Source organism: Sinocyclocheilus rhinocerous, unplaced genomic scaffold (assembly GCF_001515625.1).
Source record: "Sinocyclocheilus rhinocerous isolate Xijiao unplaced genomic scaffold, SAMN03320098_v1.1 scaffold100, whole genome shotgun sequence".
In the NCBI taxonomy this organism is placed as follows: Eukaryota; Metazoa; Chordata; class Actinopteri; order Cypriniformes; family Cyprinidae; genus Sinocyclocheilus; species Sinocyclocheilus rhinocerous.
The window spans coordinates 1165902-1180805 of NW_015624543.1; the positions used below are offsets into that span (position 1 = coordinate 1165902).

Consider the following 14904-nt stretch of genomic DNA (forward strand, 5'->3'; position numbering starts at 1 on the left):
CAGAGCCAAATAGCGCGTTTCAAAATTAAGTTATTTTATCGGCGAATCGGTTTTGAAAATGGCCGATACCGATAATCATAAAAATGCTTAATATCAGCCAGGCCGATAATCGGTCGACCCCTAGTCTGTATAGACAATAGACAATAGACAACGAAACAGTCACTTTTTGGTTGTTAAAAAAATGTGCGCTCGTTAAAAACAGTTGCGTTGGATCCTTCGCTGGCTGTGCTGATTTAAATCTAGTGGTTCTGTTGTGTTTGTGTCGCAAGTTCAGTGATGCAGGTAGTGACTATTCTCTCCGGCCAATCCGTGATCAGCAGAGTTTACACGTCACGTTTTGGTAACAGTACGGTTCACTTGGAACCTCAACCAAGGTGGTACTAAAAAAAGTACCAGGTACTGTACCCAGTGGAAAACCCCCCAAAAGTGAACCGTACTGAGCTGTACCGTGCCGTATTATGCAGTGGAAAAGCGCCAAAAGTTACTCGCCAATATCAAATCCGTCAACTGGCCCCGGGCCATCGGGCAGTCCTTATTGTTGAGTCCTGATGTTGTATGTTTCTATATTGTTTCTGTATTAGTCTATAATGAAATCTAAAGCCATATACTGTACTGTATGTGTATAGGGAAGCCATGGGATTGACTGGGAGGAAATCGGAGAAGAGTCCTGTTTGCTGGAGACGGAGAGTGAAGTCTGAGTACATGCGACTGCGGCAGCTCAAACGTTTCAGGAGGGCAGACGAGGTCAAGGTGATCCATGGGCTAATACAGCAGACATTAAGCTGCTCGTGTAGAGGTTGGGGTTGGTCAGGCTGTTATTATGTATAACACTGTTTCCACAAATGCTAAAAAGAGTCATGAGAACAACAATGTTGCCTGCCTGTCTATTGGATGATCTCACATTGAAATGTGTTTTCTTACTGTACAGAGCATGTTCAGCTACAACAGACAGAAGATATTGGAGCGTACAGACATATTGAACCAGGAATGGAAACTGAGACGGATACAACCTGTTCATATTATGACACCTGTGAGCTCCTTGCGAGGGACTAGAGAGGTTAGAACAAATCCTCTAATTTAGACTCCTAAAGTGCATGTGCATCTTCATTTCTGTTTGCTTTTTGAAAATGTCTATTAGTGTTTTATAATGAAATGCATTTAAAGTAAATGCTTATTATCCTAAAATTATCTTAGTATATAGACTTTTTAATCTAACATGACTGAAATATTTTGCAGTGCACTGTTGACAGTGGCTTCTCCGAGTTCTCCAGACAAGTCATTCCTCTCAAAACACTGAACGCTGTGGCCTCTGTGCCTGTCATGTACTCATGGTCTCCACTCCAGCAAAACTTTATGGTAAAACCAAATTTCTTATATTTGCAATGTATTTAAAAAAACACACTTTTAATCTTGTATTCTGTTTTAGGTTGAGGATGAGACCGTATTGCATAACATCCCTTACATGGGTGATGAAATCCTTGATCAAGACGGCACTTTCATTGAAGAGCTTATTAAAAATTACGATGGAAAAGTTCATGGAGATAGAGGTCAGGGATCTGTTTTTTTCTGATTTATAAGATTTGAGCTGGTTAGTGTTTTAAAGAAATATTTCCCCCAAAAATGATAATATAAAACAAAGTGGGAAACGGTTCAAATTTTTTTGACATTTTTTCTAATGCTCTACTGAATAAAAGCGCTCAGATTTGGTATGATGTTGGTGAGTAAATATTGGTGGGTGATATGAGCTAAAATTCAAATCACGAAATTTTACACTGTCCAGGCAATATCGATATTATATTGCGATATGAGAAAAAAAATAGCTCAAACGTTTCAGGAGGGCAGACGAGGTCAAGGTGATCCATGGGCTAATACAGCAGACATTAAGCTGCTCGTGTAGAGTTTGGTGTTGGTCAGGCTTTTAGGTGTCATGAGATATGGACAATGCAAATGCACTGTTATTATGTATAACACTGTTTCCACAAATGCTAAAAAGAGTCATGAGAACAACAATGTTGCCTGCCTGTCTATTGGATGATCTCACATTGAAATGTGTTTTCTTACTGTACAGAGCATGTTCAGCTCCAACAGACAGAAGATATTGGAGCGTACAGACATATTGAACCAGGAATGGAAACTGAGACGGATACAACCTGTTCATATTATGACACCTGTGAGCTCCTTGCGAGGGACTAGAGAGGTTAGAACAAATCCCCTAATTTAGACTCCTAAAGTGCATGTGCATCTTCATTTCTGTTTGCTTTTTGAAAATGTCTATTAGTGTTTTATAATGAAATGCATTTAAAGTAAATGCTTATTATCCTAAAATTATCTTAGTATATAGACTTTTTAATCTAACATGACTGAAATATTTTGCAGTGCACTGTTGACAGTGGCTTCTCCGAGTTCTCCAGACAAGTCATTCCTCTCAAAACACTGAACGCTGTGGCCTCTGTGCCTGTCATGTACTCATGGTCTCCACTCCAGCAAAACTTTATGGTAAAACCAAATTTCTTATATTTGCAATGTATTTAAAAAAACACACTTTTAATCTTGTATTCTGTTTTAGGTTGAGGATGAGACCGTATTGCATAACATCCCTTACATGGGTGATGAAATCCTTGATCAAGACGGCACTTTCATTGAAGAGCTTATTAAAAATTACGATGGAAAAGTTCATGGAGATAGAGGTCAGGGATCTGTTTTTTTCTGATTTATAAGATTTGAGCTGGTTAGTGTTTTAAAGAAATATTTCCCCCAAAAATGATAATATAAAACAAAGTGGGAAACGGTTCAAATTTTTTTGACATTTTTTCTAATGCTCTACTGAATAAAAGCGCTCAGATTTGGTATGATGTTGGTGAGTAAATATTGGTGGGTGATATGAGCTAAAATTCAAATCACGAAATTTTACACTGTCCAGGCAATATCGATATTATATTGCGATATGAGAAAAAAAATTACAGGCAAAATATTTTAACCGAATATAACTAGAAAAAGTGAAGGATTGGACATAAGACCTGAAAAGTCTTTTTTTTATTTTTATTGTGCCATTGTTTTTCTCAAAAAGTGCAAACGTGCAACATGAGGTAGGCCTGTATGAATTAAATTAAATTAAATATTGTGTGTTTGAGTAGGCCAGTGGTTCCCAAACTTTTTCTGCCGGGCCCCCCTTTTGTAGAGAAAAATATTTTCAAGGCCCCTCACCCTCACTCAAGGCCCATGGTACTACATACCAAATTGAACAAAACTATATAAATGCAAAATATGAATTAATGAATATATAACGGTATCCATGGTATAGCAAAATCCATATCATGGAACAACATAATACCGGTAGTCACGTTCATACCGGTATAGCACCCACCCCTATGAGTAAATAATGACAGTTTTCATTTTTGGGGGAAATATCCTTTTAAGAATTGATTCACAATTATCTGCTTAAGCAGAACTCACATTTCCGCAGTATTGATTTCTTGTTCTGTTTTGTGTCTAGAGTGTGGCTTCATAAATGATGAGATCTTTGTGGAGCTAGTGAATGCACTCAATCAGTACAGTGATAATGAGGAGGAGGATGATGAAGAGGAGGATCAGCATGATTGCAAGTTTGAGAAGATGGACCTCTGTGATGGAAAAGATGATGCTGAAGACTCTCACAAGGACCAGCTGAATTCTGAGAGTAAGAAAAATTAAATGGTTTTTAGTGTAAAGTATGTAAAAACACATCTAGCTTTGATACAATTAAAATATATTAAGCTCCACACATTTATTTTTATTTTTTTTTTAAACAAACTCCAAAGATTTACAGCAGTGTGCATCAACAGTGTTACATATGTTAGTACTGTAGCATGTATATGTATTTTGGGACTTTAGATAATTTTCTCGTTCAGTGCATGGTATTGTTTTTCAAACAAATCACACACCCTTTAGTGCTGACAATAAACAGGCATTTTATTACATGGTGCATGTTACAATTTCTTTTTTTATTATACAGTTCATTTTTCAATAACAAACTCTGTGTTTTCTTATTGTATGCAACAGGTCTCAACAATGACGGATCAAAAAAGTTTCCCTCTGATAAAATCTTTGAATCCATTTCTTCCATGTTTCCTGATAAAGGTTCAACTGAAGAACTCAAAGAAAAGTATGTTAGAAAACAACTCCTCTGAATAAGAACTTCCAATGGTTATGATAAACATAAATGGAAAATAATGTGAAGCTTGTTTTTATGGGTGGTGATCATGTTTTGAGATATATTGTCTTTTTGCAGATATAAAGAACTCACTGAGCAGCAGCTCCCAGGGGCTCTTCCTCCTGAATGCACCCCCAACATTGATGGTCCAAATGCTAAATCAGTGCAAAGAGAGCAGAGTCTGCACTCTTTCCATACACTCTTCTGCAGGCGTTGCTTCAAATACGACTGTTTCCTTCACCGTAAGCAATGATTAGACAAAATGCTGTCATCTAACAATAAAAATCAACTATTTAAGATTGCATTTCTATAAATGCATTCCTCTTTTGATTTACAGCTTTTCATGCAACTCCAAACACATACAAGCGTAAGAACATGGAGAATCTGGTGGACGGCAAACCATGTGGCATTTATTGCTACATGTATATGGTTCAGGCAAGTGCATTTCTCCACTCCTTTCAAAATGAAAGATATTGTTAACCCTGAAGGCTTGATATATTTGTGTGGTTTGAGTTGGCACAAAACTGCAAGTGCAGTCATGATTTCTGTCTGAAAGTGTTTGCGTACAGGTTTTACACATAATTGCTAATCTTTTCAAGTGCTGCTTAATTCTGACTTTCACTCTATGATTAACCCTGGCATACATATCTCTTTAGGATGGCATTGTCAGGGAATACCCAGCAGGTGTGGTTGCTGAGCGTGCCAAGACCCCTTCTAAGCGCACAGCAGGCAGACGCAGAGGAAGACTCCCGAACAGCAACGGCAACAGCAGACCCAGCACCCCAACAGTTAACACTGAGACTAAAGACACGGATAGCGACCGAGAGGGAGGGGCAGATGGAAATGACTGTAATGATAAAGATGATGATGATAAAAAGGATGAGACCACCAGCTCCTCAGGTAGAGATTGAGTGTCTATGAAAATATATCAGTGTAATATTCAGGGATGCAAACTCATCATGGGTGAAAAAGGTGACAAAGACACACCCCTCACACCCCCCCAAAATAAAACCCTACATTTAAGAATGCATAATATTTTAAAGCCTTTGTTTATTTTAAAAAAAATTTTTTAACTCCGCTAACATTCACTTTAAATTTTCACTTTCATTCATGAAGAAGACGTGAAAAAAAAATTGTCTCCTGGTGGAAAACAAAGACTTAAAGTGCCCCTATTATGCCATTTTTAAGGTTCCTAATATTGTTTTGTGAGTCTCCTACAATAGGATTACATACATGCAAGGTCAAAAAACGCTTTCGTTTTCTCAAAATATGCATTTAATATCACCTCATTTTCCAGCGATTCTCAAACGATTCGTTCGAAGCAGTTCTAAGATTCAGTCTCTCTAAAACCCTCCTTTCCGTGAGCCTACTCTGCTCTGATTGGTCAGATGGCCCAGTCTGTTGTTATTGGTCTCCCACGTACAGCGCGTGTCGGAAACGATACGCCCTTTGCCATAGTTCCGTATTTTGAATGCTCGATAGAAAATATAAACATCTATTATTTATCATACTTGTGATTCAGTGGAGCCAGCTGGTCCAAATAAACAGGGTACTGAGCCATCTTTCAAGAGCAAGCGTTTAGTGAATCCCGTGTTGAACTCCCCAAGATTTTTTTTTTTAACTCCCCGAGATTAGAGAAGCAGTTGTCAGTAAAATGACATGTTTGTGGGCGGGGTCAAGTTGTTCGCTGCCGGCCAACGTAGAACATAGGTGGGAATTATGCAAATGTGTTACCCCGTGACGTGTAGCCATCACTGAAGTGGGATTCGAATTACTAACGACTCGTTTAGGCTGTAGAGAGACAATAACTTTATTTATCGTGCACTTTCGGCTTTACAACTTTGCTGATCGTTTACATTCACATGCAGCTACATTACACACTGCATGAAAGGCAATATTGGAAATGGCATAATAGGGGCACTTTAAAGGGGTCATATGATTCTTGTAAGGTGATATGAGATATTGCTGGCCCACTTTGGCTGAATGTGTTAGATAAAGTGGGCCGACCTTTAACCTTCAGTAATTATACCCAAATTCATTAAATAATGACATTCACTGGTTATTTTATGGTTGACATGTATAATCTACTTGTTTAGAAAACAGAAATGAGACTGCAGTCAGGAATTCAAGTCAGAGATGGAAGAAATGAAAGAGTCGAGGCATGTGAGGAAAAGCATGAGAGGAAAAAAATATAGATGCAGAATATAAAGCTTTAAAATATGGTTTCGAGAGCATAGACAGAAAAGACATTTTTACATATGGTTACCATTTTAAATGTTTCTCTTATAATTTTTTTTAGCCTATTCGTTGTTGCTTGTGTTGTAGTCACATCTTTAATATACCGTAGACTTCATTTTTGATCAATATTCTGATTTGAAGTTGATGTATTTCCTCAGCGACCAGCATGGATCAGCTCTAGGCATGACTAACTTTTATAAAGAATATCTCTTTGGATTTGAGACTTTAGTCTTTGCAACTTTACAGATCTTCTTTATGCACCAAGAGCTTGTAAACACTTCAAAGAGAAGGGAAAAATTGAAATCGCATCTTATGACCCCGTTAAGATGAAAATGACATGAAATTACCATTATATCCAGTAGATGGCAGCAGAGGATCACTCATTAGCTCAGTTGCCATTTCCACTCCCTAGTTTTTTTTCATGTCTTGCTTTTGGATTTATTATAAAATGACTATGAATTATAGCAAGTCCAGGAAGTCACAAAGTCTCATGTCATTTAAAAATAAATAAATAATTAACCCTACTAGGCTGTTGGTGTTTAAATACTTTATTTAAATACTTAACTAGTTAACTACAAATTAAGTTAATTGTTAATGGTATAATAATTAAATAATGCATTAAATATTTTGACTTTTTTTTAAAATTTAATTTAAAAACTATATTTTTTAAACATTGCCTAAAAAAGGACACATCAAAAAGAGTGCTTTAAGTTATCTTTACCTGTAGAAGCTGCTAAAGCCAACACAGACTTGTTGCTGCTGTCGTTTTTGTTACTCTGAATTTACTCTGCATCACATAAAGCACAGCTCTATTTTGACATTGGCTTGTCAGATAGTTCGTTCCGTCCATTGCTACAGTTATCACCATCAATCGCTGAACAATTTGGTGGATTCACCCGCATAATTTTTTACACTCGTATTTGTCATTCCTGAAACAGTATACGTGGACGATTGGGTCCTCTTAGACAAACAAAACTTTTCTTCAAACTGTGAATGAAGTATGTAGAGAAACCAAGCAAAGGGCGCTTCCCTTATAGCGAGCTTACTCGTGCGAAAACTCCAGATATAATCAATAACCATCTACACAATGAATATCTTATTTACATCGTGTAGATTAGATCAGAGCGGATTCTGACTAACCTACAGTAAACACCTCTGATTGGCCACTGCTTTCAACAGAGATGCCCTGCGACTGGCTACAATAATCATTGCTGCAAAACACGTTGTAAATAGAAACTTTTGGTTTTGTATTTTGAAATCAGAGCGTGCACACAAAAACACACAGGAGAGTTTGAAAGCCGTTGACATCGAGGTGATACAGAATTGAGTTGGTATACTGGTACTGTAAAAAAATTAAAATAAAACATTTTAAATGTAAAAACTCACGGGATCTACACGAATCACACAAATGACCCATTTTGAATTCAAAATGGCGAATTTCGCCGAAAGGTGACAAGTTTACATCCCTGAATATTTGATTGGGTACCGTCAACCATGAAAATCATATTAATAAAGTCACATAGTAATGTCACAATTGATTTTACATTAGTGTTTTGGAGCTATGAAAATGTATTTGCTTATCCAAGTTTTCCTGTTATTTTAGATTTTATTTCCATTTAATAATTATTTATTTATTTATTTTGTACAGAGGCGAACTCCCGCTGTCAGACTCCAGTGAAGTTTAAGTTGAGCTCAGAGCCTCCTGAGAATGTGGACTGGAGTGGCGCTGAGGCCTCTCTCTTCAGAGTGCTCATTGGCACTTACTATGACAACTTCTGCGCTATCGCCAGACTCATCAGCACAAAGACCTGCAGACAGGTACACACACCTGAGAAGATGGCTTTATGCAATCACATTACATATTGCAGTGTTCATAATACTGCTAAATGCTAGACAACTATGTAGGGCTGTGCAATTAATCGAAAAACAATTTCGATTTCGATTTTGGCCTCCAACGATTGTTTTGTAGCAAAAAAGAAACAAAGTTTAATTCTTACAATGAAGACTATGCTGTTTTATTTTACATTTGATTATTCATTTCTGTAGTAGGCTGTAAACTGCTTGAGACTTGCATAAAAAACATTAAAGTCCGCTTGAAATCAAAATTGACTTTATTTACTTTATTTAGCGCACATTGCTAGTATTGATGTGAACAATTAATCCGTGCAAGTTAATCCGCTGAAAAAATTGTTTGTTTTGGTAATCTTTAATCAAAATCGGAACATTTGCTTCTGCTCTGGAATGGCATTCCTTCACTGATGACATCAGTTTGACGGCTTGGGCAGAATATCCTTAAACACACCCCGCCAACCATTAGGTTGCTATGAGTGAGAGACAGATAGGAGGAGCGCAAAAATAAAACCACGCCCTCTATTCAATATTCCGTTTCAACTGGAAATACATCACTACACTGAAATAAAGTAGACAGCAACTTTTTTTTAGGACTTTTTGTTTGTTTGTTTGAAATTCCACTGGTCTCTCTACAATGTAGATGTCATAGCAACCTTATTTACAGGAAATATATATTTGATATGTATCACTATCTTTAAATAAATCACTCATATAAAGTTTTGGTCATATGGCCCCCTCATAATCGTGTTAAATAATCGTGATTACAATATTGGCCAAAATAATCGTGATTATGATTTTTGCCATAATCGAGCAGCCCTACAACTATGCATAATTGCTGTGGAATTATTTTTGGGTACCTGGTAATTACAAGTTACCACAAACAGTGAAATTAATTTATGTTTTAGGAGTTTTTCTTGTTTTGGGCTTTGTCAGGTTTATGAATTCAGGGTAAAAGAATCTAGCATCATTGCACGTGCACCTGCGTTGGATGAAAACACTCCTCAAAGGAAGAAGAAGAGGAAACACAGGTGTGTGTTCAAAGTGATATTTGTAAGAATCTGACTACCTTTCTTTTTTTTTTTTTTGTCACTTTCAATATATTATGATTAGAAATGTGCCGGTATTCGGTAATGCGATGTATCATGATAATGAACATGCATGATATTGTTATCGTGGGCACATTAAAATACCGTGAATAATTATTTATTACAAATTATTCCGATTTTTTGAATGCATTTTAAGAATACTTTTCCCATCAACTGGTCACAATGCACAATACCGCTGCGCACTCATGTAAACAAGCAGCAGGTTGCGCTGAACAGCAGAAACACAGCCGTTACCCCGGAAACCCTGTAAACAAAGCAGCGTACTTTCTGAAACCTATTTGAATGATTTAAACGTATACATATCTATGATTTAAACAGCCATTCAGATTTGTGTATTCGCTATGGTGTTCATCACAGCACCAAACAACACCAGTCAGGCAGCTCATGTATGCAACATCAATGTGACACCCAGTTTACACTAAAACACTGGAAAATAATCTTGAGGTTTGGTCTTGGAAAGGGGAAACAATGCAGTAATTGCTTCTTATTCTCTAAATGTGATGGCAAGTTAAAAGCATTTCATTTTGACCTATGTTTTAAATCAGTTGTTTTTGTAGAAGAGAGTTTTTTAGCAGAACTCTTGCATTTAAATTATTTATACTGAATGTAGGCAAATTAATATATAACTTTTATAACTGAGGTGAAGGTATTGGAGGTGAAGTTATTGCATTCATATGAAGTGTTTTTTTTTTTATAACAGCCATGATTGATTTGAAAAAGTCAGGTCTAGAATCAGGAGTTATTTTTGAACTAGATATTTCTACAGGGTTCCTACAGGGTTTGGAAAAGTATGGAATTTGATTTAAGTAATTTCCAGGTCTGGAAAAGTACGGAAAAAAGAAAGCAGAGTATGGAAAAATATTTGCATTTCCAGACTTTTGCCCCCATTTCGTTTTTTTTATAATAGAAATTTAAGAATTTAATGAAAATAAGTTTATCATACAAGAAAGTGGCAGCTGTTTAGTGATTCTTTAGTGATTGTCAAACACGACTGGTGCACTTGGTGCAAGGTGCACTTTTTCATTTTGCATTTTGGGTTTCTTCTCACGATATTCTTAGCACCATATTACATAGCCTCAAGGACCTTTGCAAAAATAAAAAATATACAGACTTTTATGTGCGCACGAGAAACCATAACACTTAGCATATAGGACAATGCATACTGAGCCACCTATTGTTCCATCAGCCCATTTCGCGGTGTGGTTTTTTGGCTGCCACAGAATATGCGTTAAAGAGACCTAAGGCCTTGAAATATGACATACATTAAGCCATACTAAGCCACATTTTGAACTCTTTTTTTTTTTTTTTTTTTTAAAAACACTTTTTTTTTTTGTTGCCAAAAGGAATTTTGCACACAGCCATATTATGCCATCAGCCCATTTCGTGTCATGGTTTTTCCGCCACCGCAGAGGCTAAATTGAACATTAGTCCTTGATATTAGAGGTACTACTATAAGGAAAGCCAAATTTTGAGCAAGTAGATCTCTATTAATTCATGTGCATCCATGCTCTTGCTTTATTTATAGCAAGATGGCAGTGATGCACAAAGGAAATATGTTGTATAAAACTAGAAATTGTGTAAGAATGCAAAAAAATTCCCATGCACATGTGAATAGTTTCTCGAGGGCACAAAAAAGTTTCTTGTGTGCATGCAAAAGTCTGTTTTTTTTATTATTTTTTATTTTAAGGTCTCTGTATGTTCACTTGTATGTTTCTATCACTTCAAGAATATCAATGAAAAAAATCAATTTCAAATCAATTTGAAAAATTTTATAGGTGACTGTAATATATTCCAAATATAAAACTGATAATAGTTCTGTATGAACCATTTATCCAATCCAACAGGGGCAGGTTTATGTAGGAAGCACAGCTTTTCCAAATGTAAACATTTAAATGAATAAATAATAATACAGGGTGGCCGCGGGAACCTTAAAAAATCTTAAAATGTCTTAAATAAAGTTTTCCTAAAATAAGGCCTTAAAAAGTCTTAAAATATGCTTAAAAGTATGCATTTTTCCCCAACATTTATTTATATGTTCAAAAATTTATTTACAACATTAATCCCATAACATTATTTATTGCTGTTGTAATTTTGTAATTATTGGTAATCAAATGAACATGCAGAACTGCAGAAAAAACATTTGTTTTTTGCAGGTTAATATTTACAGACACTAGTCTGTATCACGATTTGATTTAAGTGTACTGACGTGTTTTTTATTTATTCATCAAAAATAAGACAAATTCCATGAAATTCTGCGTTATACAGTAAATTCCGTTTTTATGAATGGATTCCGCTACTTCGTCTGCGTTTTCCATATCGCGGAAATCACAGGGCCCTACTAATGTAGCAAACATGTATGATAAGCTCATTGTGAGAGTAAAAGACGGGGAAATTGTTTATTTACTTTATAGCATTGAGTCTCTCCAACTGGGTGACAACGTAGCGTTAAATCACCATTCAACAGACTCAAGCCACCACCGCACTGCCGTCTATTGGACTGTAGAAAGATACTAACTTTTCAATCTGCTACGCTACTGACTGTATTGACAAACTATGCTGGCACCATGTCTGCGCCGCAACAGGACGTGACAAAGCGACCGTTGAAAATCATTTTAACTTTTTGTCAGTACGTCACAAATAGAACGAGGCATCAGTTTACAGCATCCAGTGTAGACAGCATCACTGATTATAATGGGTTCTATTGTATTTTGTTGCGCCGCTCACGTCCGGTGTAGACACCCAGTTAGGAAATGTGATGTGACCGATGTGATAAGCATGAGTTCTGGGCCGCGGCGTGGCCGGTATAAACACAAGCATTGACTGAGTGGCCACGATCAGCTTCGGTGGCCGTGGAGCCGTAATGTGCCGCAGATGCGTGCCGTGATGCGCAGATCAGCTCTAGTCTCTAACGCCACTGAATCTGCTGTTAAAAATGAACCATCCATTCATCATATCATCATGCAAAACTAAGAATTAGAATCATTGTAATGTGATGATCAAATATAGGGGCGGTGGGTGACAGGCGGATAATTTATTTGAAGTAGCGGACTCGGGTGAAGTTTGAGCTCATCCGCACATCTCTACACTGACCTGAGTCGCTAGTAGCAAACAATGGAGCGCACTCTGCTGGACAAACTTACACCATGTAGAAGCATTTCATCTGCGTTATATGTTCTGTAAAAAAAATTCTCATATCGGCGGCATATTCACCGATACAATATATCTGCGACAGGCTCATATTGGCCGATAATATCGGCAAAACGATATATCGGGCGGGCTCTACAAAAATCTACTGAGAGGTTTAGAAATTTGAGTCTGGAAAAGTATGGAATTTTGAAATGGAAAATGTGTAGGAACCCTGTTTCTATCTGTACAGGTCAGAACCGGTTTCCAGGCTGCCGCTGTAAGGCCCAGTGTAACACCAAGCAGTGCCCCTGTTACCTGGCCGTACGAGAGTGTGACCCTGACCTGTGTCTCACCTGCGGGGCGGCTGATCACTGGGACAGTAAAAATGTCTCCTGCAAGAACTCTAGCATCCAGAGAGGAGCAAAGAAGGTACATTTTAATTTGTCACACATCAGCATGAAGATGCATGTCATTTTTCACAAATATAAAAAAAGACATTAATAGACTGTTGCTCGACCATTTAGTTGTGATACACCCTCTTTTCTTGGTTATTTATGCCATTTCTTCTTAAAAAAATTTTTTTTTTTTTTTTAAAGCACTTGCTACTGGCTCCATCTGATGTGGCCGGATGGGGAATCTTCATCAAAGAGCCAGTTCAGAAAAATGAGTTCATCTCCGAGTACTGTGGGGAGGTGAGATGTTAAAATAAATAAATAAATAAACATCAAGACTACATAACGCACAGTGAAGTTTCCTTTTTACGTGACGTGTTTCTATTTTTACCTGCTAGATCATCTCCCAGGATGAGGCAGACCGCAGAGGCAAGGTGTATGACAAATACATGTGCAGCTTCCTGTTCAACCTTAACAATGGTAACTAACCTCTATCTTGCAAATGTTCGCTGTTCACACGCCCCCTCACTGGCTGACAACCTCCCACCTTTCACCCACAGATTTTGTTGTTGATGCAACTAGGAAAGGAAACAAGATCAGGTTTGCCAACCACTCTGTAAACCCCAACTGCTATGCAAAGGGTAAGTCACTCAGAATCTTGTACTAAAAGGATCTTGTGTGTAAAATGTGATGTCATGATCTGTTCCTGTCTGTCCCCACAGTGATGATGGTTAATGGGGATCACAGGATTGGCATATTTGCTAAGAGAGCCATACAGACTGGAGAGGAACTGTTCTTTGACTACAGGTAAAAAAAATATATATGTGACCCTGGACCACAAAAGCAGTCTTAAGTCGCACAGGTATATTTGTAGCAATAGCCAACTAGGCTTGCCGCGATAGACGTGTTGACGGTGATACCGGTGTTAAGCCGCAACACCGGTTACGTATTAATCCTACCTATATTCAAGTGTTGATAAAAAAAAAAAAAAGAATGCTTTAAGCTAGAATAAACTGAATTTTTTGTTTAAAAGTAGAGGCTCTGACCTTTATTTTGGTGTATTGCATATTCAAATATTCATACAGCAAAATATACTGGAGGCCATCAAATTTGAGAGAAAATCATCAAAATCGCTGGCGGTGGCTGGCAACAAGTAAAGATCATGTTCCATGAAGATATTTTGTAAATTTCCTACCATAAATATATCAAAACTTCATTTTTGATTAGTAATATGCATTGCTAAGAACTTCATTTGAACAACTTTAAAGGTGATTTTCTCAGTATTTAGATTTTTTTGCACCATCAGATTCCAGATTTATCTGATCAGATTTATGCATCTCGGCCAAATATTGTCCTATCATAACAAACCATACATCAATGGAAAGCTTATTTATTCAGATTTCAGATGATTTATAAATCTCAATTTTGAAAAAATTGACACTTGAGGCTGGTTTTGTGGTCCATGGTCACATATAGGTGCAGATATATAGGTGCAGAGGTGTTTTCTTTAAATTAATGCAAAAAGTGTTTTCTTTGAGAGGTGCTTTTGAACCATCTAACCTAATGTTTACGTTTCTCTTTTAGATACAGTCAAGCTGATGCTCTGAAATACGTAGGTATTGAACGTGAAATGGAAATTCCATAAAGCCATCTACCTCCTTCAACAAATGCCTTACACTCATCAGGAATTTTCTCTCCACATGCATTTCCAATACAGTTTAGATTCAGTTTTATAGGACAAGAGCAAAGTTTTTAACAGTGATATTTTGAAGACTTCCTTTTAGAAAAAAACCCCCCGACCAACAGGCCGACTCTGGGATACACTTTCTGATAGTAATTTGAACATTCTGTCATGTTTACAGTTGAGGTTTTAGTAGAGAGTCATTTTATAATGGGCCATTGTTTTGTATTTGGATTGTAGGTGTTTTTTGTTTTCAATTATTTTGACAGTTTCCTCTATACCTTTGGACCAAATTTCACATTTAAACTGGCTGTACGTTTG

At 37.0% G+C, this 14904-nt stretch overlaps 1 protein-coding gene across 1 annotated transcript in view; it reads left to right on the plus strand.

The window, feature by feature from the left end:
* LOC107741938 (histone-lysine N-methyltransferase EZH2-like) overlaps nucleotides 1-14693 on the plus strand; it is a 27901-nt gene extending 13208 nt beyond the window's left edge. Inside the window, exons 2-18 of the mRNA XM_016554757.1 lie at nucleotides 627-750; nucleotides 2069-2197; nucleotides 2377-2496; nucleotides 2567-2687; nucleotides 3494-3676; nucleotides 4039-4141; nucleotides 4268-4431; nucleotides 4527-4624; nucleotides 4846-5089; nucleotides 8076-8245; nucleotides 9212-9319; nucleotides 12643-12939; nucleotides 13107-13202; nucleotides 13301-13382; nucleotides 13463-13543; nucleotides 13625-13709; nucleotides 14487-14693. Coding sequence (XP_016410243.1) covers nucleotides 634-750; nucleotides 2069-2197; nucleotides 2377-2496; nucleotides 2567-2687; nucleotides 3494-3676; nucleotides 4039-4141; nucleotides 4268-4431; nucleotides 4527-4624; nucleotides 4846-5089; nucleotides 8076-8245; nucleotides 9212-9319; nucleotides 12643-12939; nucleotides 13107-13202; nucleotides 13301-13382; nucleotides 13463-13543; nucleotides 13625-13709; nucleotides 14487-14547 — 2259 coding nt within the window. The 5' untranslated portion in view covers nucleotides 627-633 and the 3' untranslated portion in view covers nucleotides 14548-14693. The remainder of the gene's footprint in view (nucleotides 1-626; nucleotides 751-2068; nucleotides 2198-2376; nucleotides 2497-2566; nucleotides 2688-3493; nucleotides 3677-4038; nucleotides 4142-4267; nucleotides 4432-4526; nucleotides 4625-4845; nucleotides 5090-8075; nucleotides 8246-9211; nucleotides 9320-12642; nucleotides 12940-13106; nucleotides 13203-13300; nucleotides 13383-13462; nucleotides 13544-13624; nucleotides 13710-14486) is intronic.
* The last annotated feature ends 211 nt before the right edge of the window (nucleotides 14694-14904 follow it).